This window comes from Scardinius erythrophthalmus, assembly GCF_964197995.2.
Source record: "Scardinius erythrophthalmus genome assembly, chromosome: 19".
Lineage (NCBI taxonomy): Eukaryota > Metazoa > Chordata > Actinopteri > Cypriniformes > Leuciscidae > Scardinius > Scardinius erythrophthalmus.
Window position 1 is genome coordinate 12807751 of NC_138239.1, and position 18885 is coordinate 12826635.

The window sequence follows — 18885 nt, forward strand, 5'->3', positions numbered from 1 at the left end:
CTAATACTCGAGGTATAAATGATTGGTACTTACACACGTTTGAGTTCGCAGATACTGACCCTTCTATTCACCTCCATCCTTCCCTCCATCCTCCCCACCACCACCACCACCACCACCAGGATGGTCCCTTCCCATACCTCACAGGGGGTTGGCTGCGCCCCTGCCTTCGTCTTCAGGCAGGATATGCAGAGTCCGGACCCTCGGATTGCGAGCTACGGACGGGGCTATGCCAAAGAAATTTATTGCTTGCTGGGCTGTTAATAAATGTATAATTGTCACAGTATTTATTCTCCCGAGTCTTTCTGGTAGAATAGTTATTCAACCTGAACCTCCATCGCAAGGATGACTCGAGCAGGACGTTTCTCAGTGATACACTACTCAGTTTGAGGTACACATTATGAGATGTTGCAACTGTAATTCCTCACCATCAGCATTAACAAGTGCATGTCCATCAACAAACCGATTATTTTACTTGTACTTATTTATTTACCGAGTATTTTTCTAATTTATTGCGGTGAACATGTGGAAACTGTATCAATAACAGTGCATAGCCTACATTAGCCGAGCTCTAACGTGAATGACTGATGTAACATAAACGTTGGTAAAACAAATCTTGCTCCATGCTTAATCTTTCCTCAAAGTAGTGAGAACGACAGACAATCTGCATTAGAGACAGTTTTAGGTAATAGTGGCCCACAACTGATTAGCAGAAGTATTTCAGTAAGACAGTAATAATGTGATTTAACCAGTTAGCAGGAGACCAACACAATATACAACTCAAAACAAAGTATTTTGAACACCATCTTTCAAGAGCAAGCGATATGCGAATCCTGCATTGAACTCCGAGATTTGAGAAGCAGTCGTCAGTAAAATAAAGGGAACACAGCAAAAGTTTAGGATTATACTGCTGTGGTATCATGGTAAAGATGAATTTTAACCAGTTATTCTTCACATGCTCGTCCTTGGGCAGTGAAAAAAAACGGCCTTTTCCTTTACATTGTAGAGCACAGCGTCTTCTCGACATGATGCTGTCCATTATCCACAGGAATCAGCTGTAGTGTTTGAGGGGGTTACATTTTTCCCTGGTGTCTGTGCGAGCAATAAATGGCGTCACAACAAAATGGCTTATGACTCGTTTGAAAAATTCATTTCATTGACATTGAGTCGACTCTTACTTTTGCAAGACAATAACTATATATACGGTGTACTTTCAGATTAAAAAAATTGCAGGATGTTTTCATTCACTTAGAGCTATGTTACACACTACATGAAAGGTCATTTTCAAAAATCCATTATAGGGGCACTTTAAGACTTTAGTTTTAGCCTAAGGTAAGCAATCCAAAGGATATCCTTCTGGACATGGAACAGGAACAAAATTAAAACAACCTGTAATGGATCCAAAAAAGCATTTATGCAACATATGGCAAACACAAATTCCTAAAAAAAAATAAAAAATAAAAAATAAAGATCTGTTGGCAAGAGTAAGCAATGTATAGGGAGCAGGCTGTTAAATGATTATATCCCCCTCTCAAAAATGTGCAATAAATGTGTGGTGCATATTTCACCCTGGGATCAGGTTACTGAATATTAATGTCAAAAGGAACCACAACAGAGTTGTCTTACTGATTAAAAATGGGTTGATATAGAGGGCTTGTCCTTTTGCTGTTGTAAGCATGATTAGAGGATCTTAAAAAAGAAAACTGTAAAACTGTAAAGTATTTGAAACACAGGAGAATTGTTGTTAGCATGTATGCTTAAGAACGCAAGATCTACAGTCTTTTAAGATGCCAAAGACAACCAAAATGCAGCTAATGAAAAAGGCCATGTTTAACATAGAAAATGTAAAACAACTAATGGTTACAACTAACCCGTACAAAGAGGTATTAGATAACTTTTGTTTTAAATGCAGTTTAAAAAGGGCCAAAATGCTTCCCACCAATGCCTATGCCTCCAATCAGCAAGACAAACATGAAACCTAACCTGGCTACAAATGGTCACAAAGGGTCACATCAACCAAACCGCTTAGAACAATCTATTTCCCTTTTACTATACCCCAGGCAATCTTGCAAGAACGAGGGAAATTCCTATTTTATGCCTACTTAAATAGCCTGAGCATAAATAGAAGGTAATTTAGTCATATCGGAGAAGGGAAAGTAGATTTTGAGTAGTAGCTCTCTTAATACGCTCTGACAAAATGAATGAGATGTGAAGGTCTTGAGGACGGCTTGACCCAGGGCAGGATTATTGACATTGGCAGAGTCCAAAATATTCCCTGTGTTTGCATTAACAGATATTTTTACTGTAATCAAAAGGCATCAATCACGAATCGCCAACCACAGGAACAGTTCCTCCACAGAGATTTGGCATGTTTACCCCACAACCGTTTCCCCCTGCTTTTGTTTATGTTTCCAAGACACAGGGATGTAATATTACTTAATATATGCCATAAAATAAGTCCAGCCCTATGTTGCCAAAGGGACTGAAGTTTTTGGCGGTGAGAGTTTAAGATCTCATCAATGAACTCTAAGTTTCTCTATGGCTGTGCTGGACTGGACGAAATGAGGTTTCTGTGGGTTCGAATAGCTGTGCCTGCTGCTGACCGCTGGCTGACCAAGTGCTCTTTGAACAGCAGTAAATCAATGAGCAGCATTCACAAGGAAAGCCACCAGTGACTTCTGGAGAAGGAAGCTGGATTTGAAAACCTGAAGTTGTTTGAAGGGTCATCTAAAGAAGAAACCGCAAACCAGATCTGACACCCAAGTCAGTGACGCCACGGTGTTATGGAAAACAGAAGACCACCAAATCTACAACATGGCAATACTGAATAACATAAATATCAAATAGTAAAATGTTTATCAAATGGAATCAATCAGTTTTTTTCAAATGGTTTAAATGGCATATTTTGAAGTAATTTAAAAAAGTAAATTTATTTTTAATTCAAACAATGTTAAGTATTATTTATATACTACTATAGTTTTTATTAATGTTTTGAAATATCTTTTATTTTTATAGTGAGCTTTCATTTTTACTTTAAATTTAATTTGTTTTAATTCGTATTTCCAGTTAGTCATTTTAGTATTTCAGCTTATTTCAGTTAGTTGCCAAAACAAGTTTTTCATTTTATATTTAAAAAAAAAATTCTGCTTTATTTTAATTGACTAAATTGTTTTAATAGTAAACGATAATAACCCTGATTCAAACTGCATATTAAATAATTCATAAAAATTCTTTGCCAGTAGTGTCCATAAACAATAGCAAAAATAATGACTGTTTTCAAACAGGTATCTTGAACATGTGGCAAAAAAGATAGTCCCGCCCTCAACCCATGCAACTGGTTGAACCAACATTGCTGTTTCAGCCTGCAAAACTGCAATGACAGCATCTAGTATTTAAAAAAAACAGTTTAATCTAACATAAAAAAATAAAATAAAAAAAAAAGTGCCGTTCTGCAAGTGCCTGCATGATAAAAAACAAACGCTTCCTAGAATCTATTTGGCAGTTTTTAGTTGATTACAGTCTGATATACTACATCCTCAGCAATGAGGAGCAACACAAGCAGCTATTTCTTCAGACAGGGGCATCTGCGAACCAAATGGCAGAACATGATGAGGGATGGATCATTGAGATGAACAAGACAATGTGCCGTGGAAAGAAAAGCCCAGTATATTTGATACCACCACGCTTAAGACAGCCATTGATGGTAATCAAGAATGTCACTCAAAGAGCGAGAGTGGGGAAATGAAATTGAACTTTTAATTGTGTCCCTGCTTTCATCTGTGCTGCCTTGGCAAACGCCTGCCGCTTGTCATCTCTTGGCATATTTGAATCCGTTGCTGAGTTTGGACTTTTAATCATCCAGCTCGTGATTGCACGACATGATATGAACAGCAATGAATGTCATCGTCTTTTGTGTGAGCCAGAGATCAGCTGTCTGTCACTGAATACTTTAAGACTATGATTCCGGTAAAAGTATTCCATGTGTTCACAATAGAAAAGCAATTGTTTGATACTTCAGATTGTAAAAAATATTAATATATCCTACAGTTTCACAGACAAGGCTTAAGCCTAGTCCCAGACTAAAATGCATGTTCAAGATGTTTAAACTGAAAGAAACTTGACATATCTTAAAACATTGTTTTTTCTCAAGATGCACATCAGTAATTTTTCTAAGGCATGTTTATAAAAGGTAAATATCCTAATTGAACTAAGGCCTAATACTTGCTTAATCTAAAACCGGTCTGTAAAACCAGGCCTTTCCTGGATTAGCTAAGAGATTGTTTCAGTTTGCTGAAAATTTCAGATGAGCTTCAAGAAGTTTTGTTCTGGCAAATCTACTGATTTGATTATGGTCATTTCTGTTTATCGGGTGGCAAACAGACCACAATAAGACATACTAAGAAGTGCAAGGTCCCTGCAGCTTGTTTGTCTGGACAGCTAAAGTGACCAGTGTTCATCTAGACTTTCATATCCATCAAGCAAACCAGTAGAAGTGCTGTTTTGGATATCCCAGCCATCTGCATGGGGTTTATCTTATTACAGGTGAGGGCTTGGTAATGTCTTTCCCACGTAGCAAGCTCAATAAAAATGTCCATGCTGCTTTATGGATGAACATGCCGGACTGTCATATACTGGTTCAGGCAGAGGAGGGAGACACAACTTGGCTTGTTCGTCAGTCCCGAATGCATTCCACCTTACTGTGGGCTCTGTGAAAAGATTCCAGGAGGAGCATCCCGCACTCTGACAGACACTGCAAACCAGCATATCAGTCAGAACGTCTTTAAGAGTAGTCAGTCAGTGACTTCACAGGCAGTGTTTGTGCATGAGGGCACAGTAACTCCAACTGGTTTCAGAAAGGTTTCCAATGTACCATAACATTCTGTTAAATGATTTAAAACAAATTCAATTGAGCTTTATCGATATCTAAGGCTAGGTAAATATAAACCAATAAAAATAAAATTGATGAATACAAAGACCTGAAGCATCAATGAAATTTTGTGCGAAAAAGAAACATACCACTAATGCTATTGTTAATAACCATGCAAAAAAAAAAAAAAAAAATGCAAAATTGGAAAATAAAAGAATTTCTTATATTAATACAATTCATTGTAATTAATATGATTTAGTATACAGAAATAGTCTATTGATTAAAATAACCAATTTATTATTATTAATAATAACACATTAAATGGTAAATAACGCCAAAACCATCTAAAAAGTGTTTTCAAAGGATGCAGGTAAGTAAGAATGATAAATAATTATTCCTCTGAATAACTGATGTCACTTAATTATCTGCTGCCATCTACTGACTCATAACAGTGGTGATGATACTATGGTGAGTCAGAGGAGAGCAAACAGACAGTGGTTTCTGCAGATGATCTATGATGCCACTCAATACAATATTTTCACTATGACATTTATGTAAACACAAAAAGGACATACAGGCTTAAATGTTAGCTCAAGAAAAGAAAAATAACACTTTGACCATCGGCACACAGATATTTGTAATATAGTCCACATTTGAAAAGGCTTGCACTCATCTGAGTCAACCATTAAAAAGACAAACTACTTTGAAGTCCATGAACAACCCACGGAATTGGAACAGACGTTATGTCAACCAGTTGCCTCAATGTAGGACATGCACGATCACTTTTATACCTTGGACTGCATACTTGATTTTATGCTCCTGTCAGTAATGCTATAGCTGATATAACCGAATCTAGATCATTAGAAAGTGGTGTCTACATACTTTTGGCCATGTAGTGTATGAAAAGAGGGTGATGTCCCACCTTCAATCATATCAAAGGTTTCTGGAGGCATACAGTGTCCAGCATGGCTCACAGCCCAAACTGGATATCTCTGGAGGAACGTCTGATACAATGTCCACATGTATGTCTTGTAGAAGCCCACCACACCTGGGTTACCTGTGAAAAGGTCAAAATGTAATTAGGCCAAATATTTGTATTTCTCACTTTTTTCACTATTTCTCACACACAATTTAAGGATGGTTAGACAATGTATTCATTATTGTATTCTAATATAAATATAAATTAATTTTAATAATTTGAATTATTTGTTGCCCCCTTGTCCTAAAAATGAGAAAATGTCCATCAGTCTAAACAACTGAATCAGGTTTTAGAACATTATTTTCCTAAATCCTGGTTTAGACAAGAGCAGGGTTCTGTTCCAGGTTTGCTGACGTAGCTGTGCTGGTCTTCACAGATGAGGTTAACTGCGAGTGAGGGGAGATAAGGAGATAAATGGCATCTCTGATACCCAGCTGCATCCAGTGCAGAACAATGGGCACTCTGTGTGGTCACGGGGAATTCGCTCTCTCGCTCAAAAGAGTATTGAGGCCACAGCCTCACAGGCTGATTCATTTACCATGATGTTTTGCACGAGGTGAGATTCAAAAACACATCAAACTAATGTTTGGAAAAAAAAATGCTTGTATTTTCACACCAATGGCTAAGTAATCACCCATTACTGGAGATACACAAATGTTGGGACTATTGCGAGTTATGTAAATGAACAAAACTTTTCAAATTCGTATTAACATGCAAAACACAATATACTCTAATACTTACCAGCAAGTATCGTAAAGCCCTAAATGTTCCCATATACTATATGAATAATTCATATCATGCATACCGGTACTATATGAATAATACATACATTATATACATAATACATATGAAATAATACTCAGAATACTATGTACTTATTACAGTAATTATAATAACTGGGTTATTATATGTAGTTACCTTGTATTGCCCACTACTTTGTTAGGTAAGTACACTGCAAGTACTCGTAAGTGCACGTACTTTAAAATAAAATGCAACCATATATGTGTGTGTGTGTGTGTGTGTGTGTGTGTGTGTGTGTGTGTGTGTGTGTGTGTGTGTGTGTGTTGTGTGTTGTGTGTGTTGTGTGTGTGTGTGTATTTAATGGAACAGTAGGCCCATATTGAACCTTTATATGTTACAGTTATGTTTAGTTCTGTCAGTTCATTGTCTTTTAGTTTGGTTTTTCTTGTGTTTTATTTTGGTTTTCCTTGTGCCAAATTGCCTGAGTTCTATAGTTCCTTGTTTGTTTCCATGGTTGTTAATTAGGCTAGTTCTTCATCTGTTCTGTTTTCTGTTGATTGCTCCCCAGTGTATTTAAGCCTTCAGTTCAGGCTGTTCCATGTTCGGTATTGTTTATGTGAATTTGTTATTGCTATGTCTATCTCCTAGTGTTTTCTCTTTGTTTAATACGTATTTTCATCTCTGTTTGTGTGTGTCTAACATGTTACAATATATAAATTGCATTTGTTTTATGCATGTAAAATATGTTAAAAAAAATTGCATGCATTTTATGTTTTTTTTAATCATATTTGATAAATCTAGCTCATACTATTTTAAGGCAAATAGAGCTCACAATCAAGGAGTAAAAACCACCTCAATTTTATTCCCAAACGGAACAAAAATATGCAATATGGTGCAGATGTTGTTATGCGCTAATTTTGTTATTTATATGAATTAATATGTATATTACTTAAGTATATGTTTACTTTATAAAAATCATTAAATATTTCATAGCAAAAAGACGTGTACCTCGACCTGAAGAAGGATTGTAACTATCAATCAGTATGCACTATCAATCAAAGGCCAGAAGGCATGTAGTAGATGTGCAGCAGATTTTTCAGCAAAGTTTTGATCATGTTGATAATTTAGAGGCTTTAGAAATTCATGTATCAAATATGATACAGTAGGCTTTCTATGGTTAAAGCAGGGCTGGTGAAGCAAAGCTCTCCACCATCCCAGTCCTCACAGCAGGGGCGGTGTACGCTGAGATACGCTGCACAGATATGAGCGCTAAGGGCCAACAGCAGCCCTTCCGAGCTCTTTTCAAACTGATTAAATCCATTTGTATGTTTTTATTCATGCTGAGCATTCCCAAATCTCTTTCAGATGGGACTTGACATGCTCAAAGTCCGAACTGCTTCAAGCCAATTTTATTAGAAATGGCAGGTTTTTCCCAACCAGTCACCACAATAAAGTCACAGGCTCTCTTGCTCTATAAAGGCAGATGGAATCAAAGAATGCACTGTCACACATGGGCCCACGGATAGATTTCATCTATAAGGGCAGGGGAGGTGGAAGAGGAGACAATTACTCCACAGCTTTAAACACTGCTCTACCCTTGATCTAGCTGATAATTACACTGCTTTCCATTTTTTCTGTCCATGCTGAAGGTGAAAATGCTGCATAAAACTAAAAACAACCCACAGCCAATCAGAAGATATTTGATGATGAATTTTCAACAACTCAATTCTGGACCAATGAGATTTCACTGTGTGCAGGATTCCTCAGCTCAACGTGACAGACAGAGAAACCAAGCATGTCTTGTCTCTTGACATGACGCAGCTGTTAAGGACAGAAACAGAAATAATTTATCCGGCTTCATGTCGATCCAAACCCGGAAGACTTTCTTTCTTCCATACAATGAAAGTGGATGGGGGCCAGGAGCTGTAAAGCTCCACAAACAATGAAAAAAAAAAAAGATACTTTCATGTTCAAATTCTATACTATTTCGATCTAAATAAATTCAAAATAAAATACTTAAACCTTAAAGTCAAACATTTTAAATGTTACAAGTAAATTTTGGCATCACGACATTAGAATATCATGAAAAATGGAGATTCATTTTGAGATTTGCTAAAGATTACATTTAACATTGTTATTAAAAATAACTTGAAAGAATGAGAACAAGGGAAATGAGATGCACTATTAAAAATCTGGTATCTACTAATTCCAATAAACAAATAAAAACTCTTTGCTGATAATACTGATATATCATGCATCCCTACAAAAAAATGGCAATTAGTAACCGACATTTTGGTTATTCACTGAAAATCTTGCTTTACAGACAAGGTCACCATTCACTTTCATTATATGGAAAAGAGCAGCATACGAAATCCAGTATACAAACACCAATTTTGTTCCAAATGCAGAAGAATGTCATGGTGAATAAATTATGACAGAATATTAATTTTTGGGCGATCTCAAACTAATCTTTTAAAGGTGGTATAATTCCCTTTTCACAAGATGTAAAATAAGTCTCTGGTGTCCCCATAGTGTGTAAGTGAAGTTTTAGCTCAAAATACCCCACAGATATTTTTATATAGAATGTTAAAATTGTCAATTTTTGAGGGTGAGCAAATGTTTTGTGTCTGTTCCTTTAAATGCAAATGAGCTGCTGCTCCCACACAGGGGGCGGAGCTTCAACAGCTTGCACTCACACAGACAAGCACTGAAAATTTCAAAAACTTTTAGCTATTATGTCAAACCGGATTCAGATAATGATGGATACGAGACTCAAGAAGAAGTGACAACATGTAGAATGCAACAGGACGCTTCTGAATGGTTAGTTGATGAATTTATGTAGCTTATGTGTAGTTATCTTCTAGTCATTGATTAGCATATTCTGTCTTGATCATCTATAAATCATGTTCAGGGGGCGGGGTTTATGTAAATTTTAGGGTTGGTGATGTCACTAACCCAGGAGGAATGTTGTGTAGTCCCTACAAGCCGTTTGTTGTAGTCCTTAAAAAGCGATTTCTTTAAAAGCAAATATCACCCTTTGCTTTAAACTTTAAGCATTGTAACTTTGCAGATGTTGTTTATGCTCAAACAGCAACATTACACACTAACTAAAGTTAAAAAAGTGAAATCATAAACAATTTTGCATCACACCAGGGTCCAGTTGCATAAACTGCTAAGACTAGTCTTACAAGTTAGTCATCAGGTTTTTTTCTTTAAGACTGTTCATAATTGTGTTAAGTCAGTTACATCAGGATTGGTGAAATTTGATACTAAAAAGTAAGACTGACTGCCCTTGACTAATCGCTAGTCCGTCATACTTAGTGCTTGAAGTGGGAAAAAAAGTGCCAGTACTCTCTTGTGCATCGGCTAATGGCTGGCATATGCAAATCATTATCACATGAAATTTCTACAATGACTAAGACACTGACGCTTTGACTCTGAGTGGCAAAGTGAGAAGTGGTGGTACGCTAGAGAAAGTGAAGGTACAGTACGCTAAAGATTAAAATATAGAAGTGCCGGTCCACTTCAAGCACTGGTCATACTACTTAAGATACAGTCTTAATTTAATGGCTATGTTTATGCAACTGACCCTAGGTTAGGACATGGTGTTAGTTGAATACATTAAAATGTGACACTGTGTATATTACACCGAGGAAGTAGAAGGTCTCCTCCCCTTTGAAACTGTGTCTGTTCCATCCCAGTGTTAAAACTGTTCCATCAATGTGTTAAAGCTATCACAACTTCTCTATTTGGACATCACAGAGCTAATAGTGAGGCCAAACTAAAAGCTTTGCCTCTGTGTGGGGAGAAAGAATTCAAAGGAGGCATTCCTACCAGAAAAAGACGACAGAAGCATGAGCTATCCTCTCCTCTCCCACACGTTATCATTTCCCCCTCTCCCCGAGTTCATAAATTCAGGGCTGCTCACCAGGACATTAAACAGATACCCTGCCTGCTGTCTCTGACCCCAAGGCTGCCTGGACTACCACACCACTGACGTAGCCTTGCAGGTGCAGGACACGTTCTCTTTGTCTCTTCCTCTGACACACACACACACACCATCCTGCTTGCTTACCAACCATACCGATTCACAATTACACAAGAGGGAAGTCACTAAATCAATGCATAAACACCAGCAATGATGTAGGACCCTATGGATATCAAAAAATAAATTTGTCCCTCAAAAAAAGAATCTCCTTCTGGTTTATACTGTGAACCAGTGTTGTTTTAGTATCATTGAGATACTATTATAGATTTTAATAATATTTTGAATTAGTTTTGAATCAATATTTTGAATAATTTTAGTTTTTAGTAATGTTGTTGTCTGTTTTTTATCTTAATTATTAGTTTTTGTTTTAAATCTAAATAGCTTTTATTAATTGTTATTTCAGCTTTAGTTATTTTACATCAAGCTAACGATTTTGTAATATTTTATTTCAGTTAAAGTTTATTTTATTTTTATGTTTTAGTTTAAACTAATCCTGAATTAAACTGAACTTTAGTTTATTCTTTCATAGAAAATGTCTATCAATAGATACCACCATTTAGTAGCATTAAAGTGCAAACAAAACAGGAATGGAGTCAAACAGGTTAAAGTGACCTGCCGTAAGGAAGGCATTAGCAAGTGCTGGAATTCGTTCATGCAGACAGTGTGTGAAGTTGTCTTTAACTTATTAGGTCCAACATGCCATAAAGCTGATCCAGTCTGCAGAGGGAGAGGAACAAGTGAAAATGCTTATTGACTCTGGCAAACATGCAGACACAAGGGTGACTATAGCCAGATCTCCTAACAGATTGGCCTCTGAGGGTTGTTTCAATCTATTCAAGAGGAATTGTAATCCTGGATAAAAGGCAGTAGGGGAGTTGTCAACCTCAGGAGGGGGAAAAGCTTAGATGGATGAAGAACAATTTATGAATCAATGGAGAATACCGCAACAGGTATTTTTAATATAACAGTCAGTTTAAACTCAATTGGTAAATGCACCTTACTGTATAGTTGTCGTTACAAACAATATTCAAACAAACAAGGAAAACAGTACCAAACTAAAACCTCACTGGAGCTTATGGAAACTGTAGTGAAAAAAAAAAACCTAATTGTTATTAGCACACTAAGAAAGATAACTTACCAGCACTTGTGCAAAGACTGTAAGGCTATTTAGTGCAACAGCTGATGCTACAAACAAACCATCTTGCATGTGAAAAGTGAGAGAAACTTCTGTTATAAATGGAAAATGAACACTATACGGTTCAAAAGTTTGGGAGTCTTTTAATTAATTAAATTAATACTTTTATTCACCAAGGATGCATTAAATTGATCAAAAGTGACATTAAAGACATTTATAACATTACAAAAAATGATATTTCAATGCTGTTCTAAAAAAAAAAAAAATGTATCATGGTTTCCATAAAAATATTAAGCAGACAATTTTCTTGATCAGAATATCAGAATGATTTCTGAAGGATCATGTGACACTGGAGTAATGGCTGCTGAAAATGTAGCTTTGCCTTCACAGGAATAGATTACATTTAAAAAATATCTTAAAATAGAAAACTGTTATTTTAAATTGAAATAATATTTTTGATCAAATAAATGCAGTCTTGGTGAGCATGATTCACACACCTGTCTAATACTGGTAATTTAATTTTGATAAACCAGCCAAAAAGCACATAAAAACGAAACAAACTGTTGACCGTTTTACATGTCAGTCCTACAGTCTCATGTCTAAATGGGCTGTTCATGCCCACAACAAGTTGCAATGTAGTCTTTTGCCGTAGAGTTAAAGGACTCGCGAGACCAGAGCGGAGGTAAAAGGTCAGTGCTAGCCCGGCAATCAAATACAACCTCCGGGTAACATTCCTAAAAGCATTATGCCTGAAATCCAAGAAATGCATGAAAACGCAAAAATAATAACCTCCCTTGGCAAGCCCATCGTAACTCCTGATCCACCTGCTCAGCAAATGCTAGCAAGAGAATCATAATTGCAGAACGTTCATATAATTTTATATAGTTGCAAGGTGGTCAGCAAAGTTGGCTGGAAAAGTGGGGTTGTTCCTTTCATGAACCATGAAAACTGACATAAATATTGGTTTCCATATCCAAAAAGAGAGGGAAACCCCTTGGAAACATTTGGTGATAAAAAAAAAACATGTTATTAGGAAAATAAGTTAGAGTAAAGTCCACACTGATTAAAGTGAACACAATGTGCCTCAACCTCAAGTGGAAAAAAGCATACTGTCTAAATATGGCAAAGGAAAGAGGAATCTTTGTAAGATTATTATGAATTATCAAACAATGTGATCCTGTGGGCTATTGGATGCAGCTGGTGAGACAAGCAGAGTGCTTTGCACAGCAGGTTCCTATAAATCAAAACCATCTGGATAGCTATCCCTGACCCCCTGAACATCTCTGTGCTTTAAATAGGACTCATCATAAGTAACTTTTCTTCTTTTAAAATGATAAAGGGCTTAATTTTTTTATACAATATAATATACTGTATAAAAATAATTCCTTGTATTTATACATCATTACACATTTGTTAAGGTTAGACAAGATCACCATCACCACAAGTCTATTGCACTTGAGTTGAAAACATGACAAGTTTCTGTAGATGGTGGAACATTTAGATAAAAACACTTTGATATAGATAAAATATAAATAAAATGTAGATCACATTTGAAGAACCTTTAGAAATTGGTTTAAAAGCTCTCTTAAGAAAGATTAATTATAAGAATAATTGTTGAACTTAGACTGACCAAGGTTAATTGACTATTTTTATACCAAGTTATTAGTTCTTCCATTGTAAAGCTTTCAAAATAGGAAACATCATGAGACACTTCATGCTCGGCAGGGGACATACGAAATCAGCAATAACACAGCAAACCTGCTGCCATCCAGTGGTTTAGTCAGTTAACACGGTTAGTGTGTATGTGAACTGAAGTGATTTGGCATTTATGTCACACACAAATGTCAATGTGCCTGTCTCTAACTGGACTCGATTGGAACTTGATCTTCTAATGAGATATCTGCCTCAAAATATGAATAAGACATTAAGCAACTGCCATTTTTAACAATATCACTTACAACAGAGAACTATTAAAGACTAAAAAATCATTAATAAATCAAGATCTTTCAAAACATTCACTTAGGGAAGTCTGATAAGTAGATTGCTTTGTTATACCACGCAATAAAAAGGTTACATTTTGTATCATTTGCACTAAGCTAGTGTATATGGTTTGAATTTATATCCTTTAGTTTGCTCAGTCAGTGTGTGCTTGTCTCAGTAATACAACACAGTCCGAGTCCATTAAAACAGTAGCACCTGTGCCGGCCCTGGCAGATATAAGAGCCAAGGGAGCCTCTGGCCAGACTGCAGATTATTGCTGTTATCTCTGGAGAAAAGGGCACAGGTTCTACAATAACAGTGCCGGCGTATGGGCTCCCCGTTTCCCATAAAGAGTCTATTGAGCACAATGCTCAGTGACATTCAGAGCCTGGTGAAAAGCGGCCCTCTTTAAGGTCATCAGCTTGACCGTGCTCTCTCTCCAGGACATCTGCAGTTGGGGGTCTCTCTTTTTTTTTAATAGTTTACGTCAGGAATTAAAAAAGTTATATATGTACGGCACGCTACCATTTAAAAGTTCAGCATCAGTAAGGTTTCTTTGTTTGCTTTGGAGGAAGGAAATTAATACTTTTATTCACATTTTTGATGCAATTTTTATTTATTTTTACGGTGCATGAAAGCTCCAATCTCCATTCCATGGAAAAAAGATTCAGTCTTCAAACTATCTTCTTGCGTTCAACAGAAAAAAGAAAGTCATACTGGTTCGGAACAACATGAGGGAGAGTAAATGATGACAGAATTTACATTGCTGGTGAATGATCTCTATAATTCTCTAAATTCAAAGAGCTTCAACCAAATATGTAAATCTAGCCAATGAAAGGTGAAATTAAGCAACTACCCAAAAAGTGCAAATAAGAAAGTTGCATCTAAAGTGCCAGGTCTAACATAGTCTTTCTGACTAGGTGTAATAATCTGAACAGTATTTTTAATGCTTAACATCTGCTCCTGAGCTACACGGCTTTTCCATGAAGTCAATGCACTAGAAGCTGCTGTCAGGGGAAGAGTGGTGGCCCATACAGCCATTTTCCACTGGGGTTTTCCTCTTGACCCAGGGCCAAGTGTAAAAAAGGTAGATTCCCGACTGTGCTGAACTTTTCTTCATATCCCCTGTATCTGTTGGGCTGTGTTATGTCCTATGCTTCAGATACTGTAGCTGTGACACACTCACCCACCTGCGTACCAATCACTGCTACACAAGTTGCATTAGTTATGTTTATAAATGCCTTGGCAACCAAAACTGAACACAGCTCGGTCTAAGAAATGCATTTTGCCTCAAGACAGGTTTATTTGGTGCTTGGTCTTAATTATGGAAATGAAGTCATAGGCTTTGAGGCTGAGCAAAAACTAAAGTCTTAAAGTTCATTCAAACATTTCCTGACATTCAAAATGTAACCATCAAAAACAATATATACAGCAACTGCAAAAGAAACCATAAACCTGAGAACCGAGCGTGTTCAGTGCATAAAGTGAACGTGTCTCTTCAGAAAATTTGGATAAAACCACTATGGATTAGCTGTACAATCTTTTTATGAACTTTTTGTAGCGTCAAAGTGGTAGTCTCGGATCAGGCTGGGTTAAAATAAAATTGCTGTCGGGTCAGACTCAGGTCTAATTTTATCAGGCCTGTCTCTGGTCAACTTTTTATTTATTTTTAAATTAATTTATGGACATCAGGTTCAGGAAAGAAGTTTTAGGACCCGAGAAAACCTCTACTCTCAAATGTAATGTAATGTAATTGTATCATGTATAATATAATATAATATAATATAATATAATATAATATAATACACAATTTTGAAGGTGCAATATGTGTGTTTTCATAATTAAGTGAAAATGTTTGCATTTTGAATATAACAAATTCTATATTTCAAAATACTGATTTGCATATTAAATATATATTGAAACATAACTTTAAATGTAATGTAATATAATATATAATAATAATATAATAAATAACAATATAATATATATAGATAGATTTTTCTATTTTATCTATATCTATTTTAAAATATATTGTATATTTAGGCCTTTGTTTTTGCCAAGTGGAAACTTGACCCATCCTACCTGGAATGACAAGGATGAGCATTTTAGGAGGGTTTGGCCCTTTGCTGACAGCATGCAGGTCTGTTGGTCCATACTTGAGCAGCTCAGTGATTACACCTCTACAGTAGACATACTCCACTGAGGGATCCTCTCCGGGCCCCTCGGATCCGGGACTGCACATCACATCAACCGGATCAGCTCCACACAGTTCTGGGCCTAAGTATAGAAACCAATGACTAATTATATAGGCTATATCTTACTCAGATCACCCAACTACAACTTGCTGATTGAATGTACAGTAAAAAAAAAAAACTAAACAGACAAATAAACAGCTGATTAATGTTGAATCAGCCTTTGGTGATTATGATCACAAGCAGTGGAACACTGTCCCAGACATTCTACAATCAGTTGACTCAACAAACGTTTTTAACACGTAACGTGGCCTTTAACACTTGTCCATCATGTTAATAAATGCTGTCTTGCTGGTGCAAAAGTCACTGACCGCAGATATGCAGCAGTTCTGCTCTCTGACATCTAATGACTGAATGACAGCTTGCAACACACTGAACGTTGGAGTTTAGAGTCTGTTATCTAGTTTAGTCCTCTGATCAGATCATTCAGTTCAGGCTCAATATGTATAGAGAATAATAGGATAGAATAAAATAGAATACGGGTAATTTACATCCAGACATCACTTACAGCTTTCGATTATGTTAACACAAAGCTTGTCAATGTCGAATTTCTTAAATTAACTATAAAATAATTGTCTAGTATGCTCATTAATAAACCTGCAGCTTAATGCTCATTCATTCAATTTACCTACGACTTTACACGCAATTACAAAGCTTGTCCTATATGGATGACTACATTGCATTTCTTACCAAAAGATGATATTCTTTTTAGTGTTTGTGAGCGGAGAAAGTTTGTGATTAGAGATGCGATGACATTTACCGGTAATCTTCTCAAAGAAAAGACCATTAAACCAAAGGAGCGAATCACTCTTACTGTTTCTTCTTCTGGATGTTTTGAAGTCTGTGAACCAACAGGAGCTTATCGCCACCTAATGTACTGTATGTACGGATCAATTTACACTACACTTATTTATTAGATGGTGAGAAGAGGGTTAACTTAAATATTTAACCTTCAAAGCAAAGATAGAGGGGCTGAGAATTTTTTTTTTATTTTTTTTTATTTTTATTTTTTTATTAATATTATTTAATTTTGACCACAGTGGTTCTTTTTACACCAAATACTTCATTCATTCATTATCCATTTATTCGGATACTTTTATTGGTTATTCTACGGGCTATCTCTTGCCATACGTGAGAGACTGACTGTCCATGAATTTTCTTGGCCATGTTTTTTTTTTTTTCGGGGTAGGTCGCCAGTTCTTTCCCCAACCCTCCCCATTACATGGCTTGGGGACTCGTACTAGTACCTAATTAATAAGTACTAGTATCTAATTAATAGGTACTAGTATCTAATGAATAAGTACTAGTATCTAAAGAATAAGTACTAGTATCTATTGAAGTACTAGTATCTATTGAAGTACTAGTATCTATTGAATAAGTACTAGTAGCTAATGAATAAGTACTAGTATCTATTTAATAGGTATACTAGTATCTATTTAATAGGTACTAGTGTCTAATGACTTAGTACTAGTATTTATTGAATACATAGCCTACTAGTATCTAAAGAATAAGCACTATAGCTAATGAATAAGTACTAGTACTTAATGGAATATATACTAGTATCTAAAAAATAAGTACTAGTAGCATGAAAATAGAGACTAGTCGGTTTAAATGATTAAATGTTAAAACGGCTTGACATACATTCACACCTATGAACAATTTAGCATCTCTAATTCACCTATTCTGAATGTTTTTGGATTATGGGTGAAACTGAAGCACCCAGAGGAAACCCACACAGACACAGGGAAAAAAATGCAAACTCTACACAGAAAGGCCTCTGCCTTGTTAGGCAACAGTGCAAGCCACTAGGCTACATGACAGTTAATTCACATGGGAACATTATTCGGTGGTGTTTGGTTGTTGTCGTGAGCATTTTAGACATGCTGCTGCTGTTGCTGCACATATAACATACATGAAATAACCCCAGCAGATCTATAACAGGTGGAACTGGGGAAGGTGGAGGTTTTATGAAAGCACGCTGCAGACTGCTAACACCAAACACTGCCAGTATTTGAATGTTGAGCCACAGCTCATTGGCCACTTATGCAACAACAACCAATCAGCTGCTCTATGTAGATAACGATGCGATCACTACCAAATGAGTTAAGGACCTATCAGCCTGTGCCATCTAGAGTTTCATGACAGAACTAGGTATTTAAAGATATGGGTAAAACAAGCACTATGTATAGTCTGATAGAGTTTTCACTGAGCAGGTTACATGTTTTGAACCATAACGTCTTAACCATAACCATTTCACCCAATTATTAAATAAAATGCAACCCCATTTAACATAAATGTTGCCTATGTGTGATAATGCATTGATTGTTGGTCCACATAACACATTCCAATAGTTTGCATCATCGGCATATATGCTGGAAAGTCCCCTTTGCCTCCATTAGGTCATCTCTCTCTCTCTCTCTCTCTCTCTCTCTCTCTCTCTCTCTCTCTCTCTCTCTCTCTCTCTCTCTCTCTCTCTCTCTCTCTCTCCCTCTCTCTTTCTCTTTCTCTCTCTCTCTCTCTCTCTCTCTCTCTCTCTCTCTCTCTGTGTGTGTGTGTGTGTGTGTGTGTGTGTGTGTGTGTGTGTGTGTGTGTGTGTGTGTGTGTGTGTGTGTGTGTGTGTGTGTGTGTGTGTGTGTGTGCGAGAGAGAGAGAGAGAGAGAGCACGAAACAGTTTTCCTTGAATTTTTGGGCTGGGGGACTAAAGAAAACAAAAGATAAGGCACAGAAAAAAGATGATGGCATATGCCAGTTTGATAGGAGACAGGATGTATTCAGGGCTGGACAGCTGGGAATGTTGAAAGGCCCGCTACATCTTTATACTGCATTTAAATTGTCCTGGGCCCTGTGAATTCAAGCGATGGTGACAATATTCCACTGTCAAGACATGTCAAAAACTCACTTTGACCTCTCAGAACTATCATCTCAGTAGACGTTCTGGGTGAGGAC

The 18885-nt window shown here is 36.6% G+C and overlaps 1 protein-coding gene across 3 annotated transcripts in view; it reads right to left on the reverse strand.

The window, feature by feature from the left end:
* ldah (lipid droplet associated hydrolase) overlaps positions 1-16824 on the reverse strand; it is a 41269-nt gene extending 24445 nt beyond the window's left edge. Inside the window, exons 1-3 of one of the 3 annotated variants that reach the window (XM_081347581.1) lie at positions 16754-16824; positions 15770-15964; positions 5787-5921 (exon numbers count right to left, since the gene is read on the reverse strand). In XM_081347581.1, coding sequence (XP_081203707.1) covers positions 5787-5921; positions 15770-15929 — 295 coding nt within the window. In that variant the 5' untranslated portion in view covers positions 15930-15964; positions 16754-16824. Of the gene's footprint in view, positions 1-5786; positions 5922-15769; positions 15965-16629 lie in introns of all 3 variants that reach the window. The other 2 variants (XM_081347580.1, XM_081347579.1) reach the window with 2 other exon arrangements.
* Positions 16825-18885: the final 2061 nt, after the last annotated feature.